Below are 2,213 nucleotides of genomic sequence, written 5' to 3'. Positions count from 1 at the left end.
GAAGGGAGCTGATGGTGTCCTGTGCTCCAGGTGTCCCGAGATGGGGGTGCGGCCTCCCCTGCCACCGAGGGCCGGGGCAGCAGTGAAGTGGAAGGGGGCAGGACGGCGCTGGACAACAAGACCTCCCTCCTCAACACCCAGCCTCCGCGTGCCTTCCCAGGGCCGCGGGCGCGAGACTACAACCCGTATCCCTACTCGGACACCATCAACACCTACGACAAGACAGCCCTGAAAGAGGCAGTGTTCGATGACGACATGGAGCAGCTTCGAGATGGTTGGTCTCTCTTTGGTCTGTTGTCACTGTCCAGACACGCTTCCCTGTGCTTCCTCTCCTGCCTGAGGAGCTCTGGGCCTACTGATCAATGTAAATGAGAGGCTGGGTGTGTTCTGGTTAGTCCTTTGTTCAGAAGCTCCCTTCTGTGTGCTGGAACAGTGAACAGAAGTACAGGCGGTCCCGCCTTCTGGAAGTGTGGTGGTGGAGGCAGTCAGGGAACAGTCCCACAGAGTGAAACGGCCGCTGCCACTGCAGCACGTGAAGGCTTGGCTCTAGGAGCAGGATGTGATCTGGAGGGCCAAGGGAGCAAGAGTGAACGAGGCGGGGACAGGAGAGCATTCCCGCTGTGGAAGTCAGCAAGCCCTCTGGCCTGTACTTGCTGGGTCCTTGGGCTGTTGCATGAGACCTCATATCACTGCCAAGAGGCTGCCCTCTTTCTCCCTCAGCAGGCTTTAATCAGGCCTTCCTGAGCCGCATGGACTCTGAACTGCAGCTGGGAGGAAGGGCAGCTGCTGTCCACGTGCCAGCCGAGTGCTCTGCCTGCACCATCTAATTGAGATAGGATTGTTCTCATTTTACAGATTGAGAAACTAAGGTTCAGAAAGGTTAAGGTCTTTGCACATAGGTAATATGGAACAGAGCTGGTCTGGTTTTTCCTGGCTCCCATGTCCATTAGTGAGTAACCAGTGAGTAGGTATGTACTGGTATGATGTATTTTATCTGGAACTTTTTTCTTTTTACCTCACTGTACTATTCACATGTATGTTTGGGTTTATTTCAACTTGATTTTTTTTTTAAATTTTATACATATGTGTATAAGTTTGGTTTTAAATTTTGTTTTGTTTTCTAAGCTTGAATGAAGAATTAGATTAGAACCCTACATTAAAGTTCTAAACAGGCTGGGCAGGGTGACTCACCCCTGTAATCCCAGCACTCTGGGAGGCTGAGGTGGGTGGATTGCCTGAACTCACAGGTTCAACACCAGTCTGAGCCAGAGCAAGACCCTGTCTCTAAAAAGTAGCCAGGTGTTGTGGCAGGCACCTATAGTCCCAGCTACTCAGGAGGCTGAGGCAAGAGAATTGCTTAAGCCCAAGAGTTTGAGGTTGCTGTGAGCATGACGCCACAGCACTCCTCTCCAGGGCAACAAAGTGTGAGTCTGTCTCAAAAAAATGAAATTCTAAACAGTTAACATAAACTAAGGGCCTCCTGGGTATCATGAAGTGTATGGGTTACCAGGAAGAGAGAGGTAAATAAGACACAGTCCCTGGCCTGGCCTCAGAGAGTTCAAGGCCTGTCAGGGGAACAGACTGGCAGTGCTCTTACTAAGTATGAAAGGAGACCTGTGCTGGAGGCAGACGGCACGGCATCCACGGGATGCACAGGAGAGAAAGCTGCACTCTGCAGAGGTCAGACAGTGGTGGATGCTGAGGGAGGAGACAAGTCCTGCTGTCTGAAAGCAGAAGTGGCCCTGGGGACTGAAAGTGTAATCTCCAGACTATTAGTTGCTAGTTGCTGGTGAGGAACAGCTCAGTCAGTGCCCGGGCATGTTTCCTGGGCAGGAGGCTAGTGGTATATAGTATTTACGCCTCCGAGCTCTCTGGGAGAAGTGCACTTTTACATTCATTGCGTATGGAATTGGCACATCACTTAATCTTTATCGATTGTTGATCTCAATTAGAGTAGAATACGGTTCAGAATGTAGGTTATTATTCTCCAAATGTGTACTAAGATGCTTAAAGGAAAATGGGGGGTGGCAAAAGAAAATTGATAGGAATTCTTTACCATTTTAGATTTTCTTGCATGATTGCTCCCAGATTAATCTTAGATGCTAGAGAAGCATACAAATATACATTTAAGTAGTTCCTGATGACCTATCTGATTTGTTGTTTCATCCTTTCTGATTAAAATTGAATAGAGTTGGCTCGGCGCCTATAGCTCA

The 2,213-nt window shown here is 49.2% G+C and overlaps 1 protein-coding gene across 1 annotated transcript in view; it reads left to right on the top strand.

The window, feature by feature from the left end:
• The window catches only part of CLASP1 (cytoplasmic linker associated protein 1), a 303,536-nt gene that overhangs the window by 264,365 nt on the left and 36,958 nt on the right, over positions 1-2,213 (top strand). Inside the window, exon 33 of the mRNA XM_023514808.1 lies at positions 31-274. Within this exon, the coding sequence (XP_023370576.1) occupies positions 31-274 (244 nt within the window). The remainder of the gene's footprint in view (positions 1-30; positions 275-2,213) is intronic.

Source organism: Otolemur garnettii, unplaced genomic scaffold, assembly GCF_000181295.1.
Source record: "Otolemur garnettii isolate 467f Iridium unplaced genomic scaffold, OtoGar3 scaffold00059, whole genome shotgun sequence".
Taxonomy (NCBI): domain Eukaryota; kingdom Metazoa; phylum Chordata; class Mammalia; order Primates; family Galagidae; genus Otolemur; species Otolemur garnettii.
Note: the sequence above shows the minus strand (reverse complement) of the source record. Positions and strands in the feature narration are given on the sequence as shown.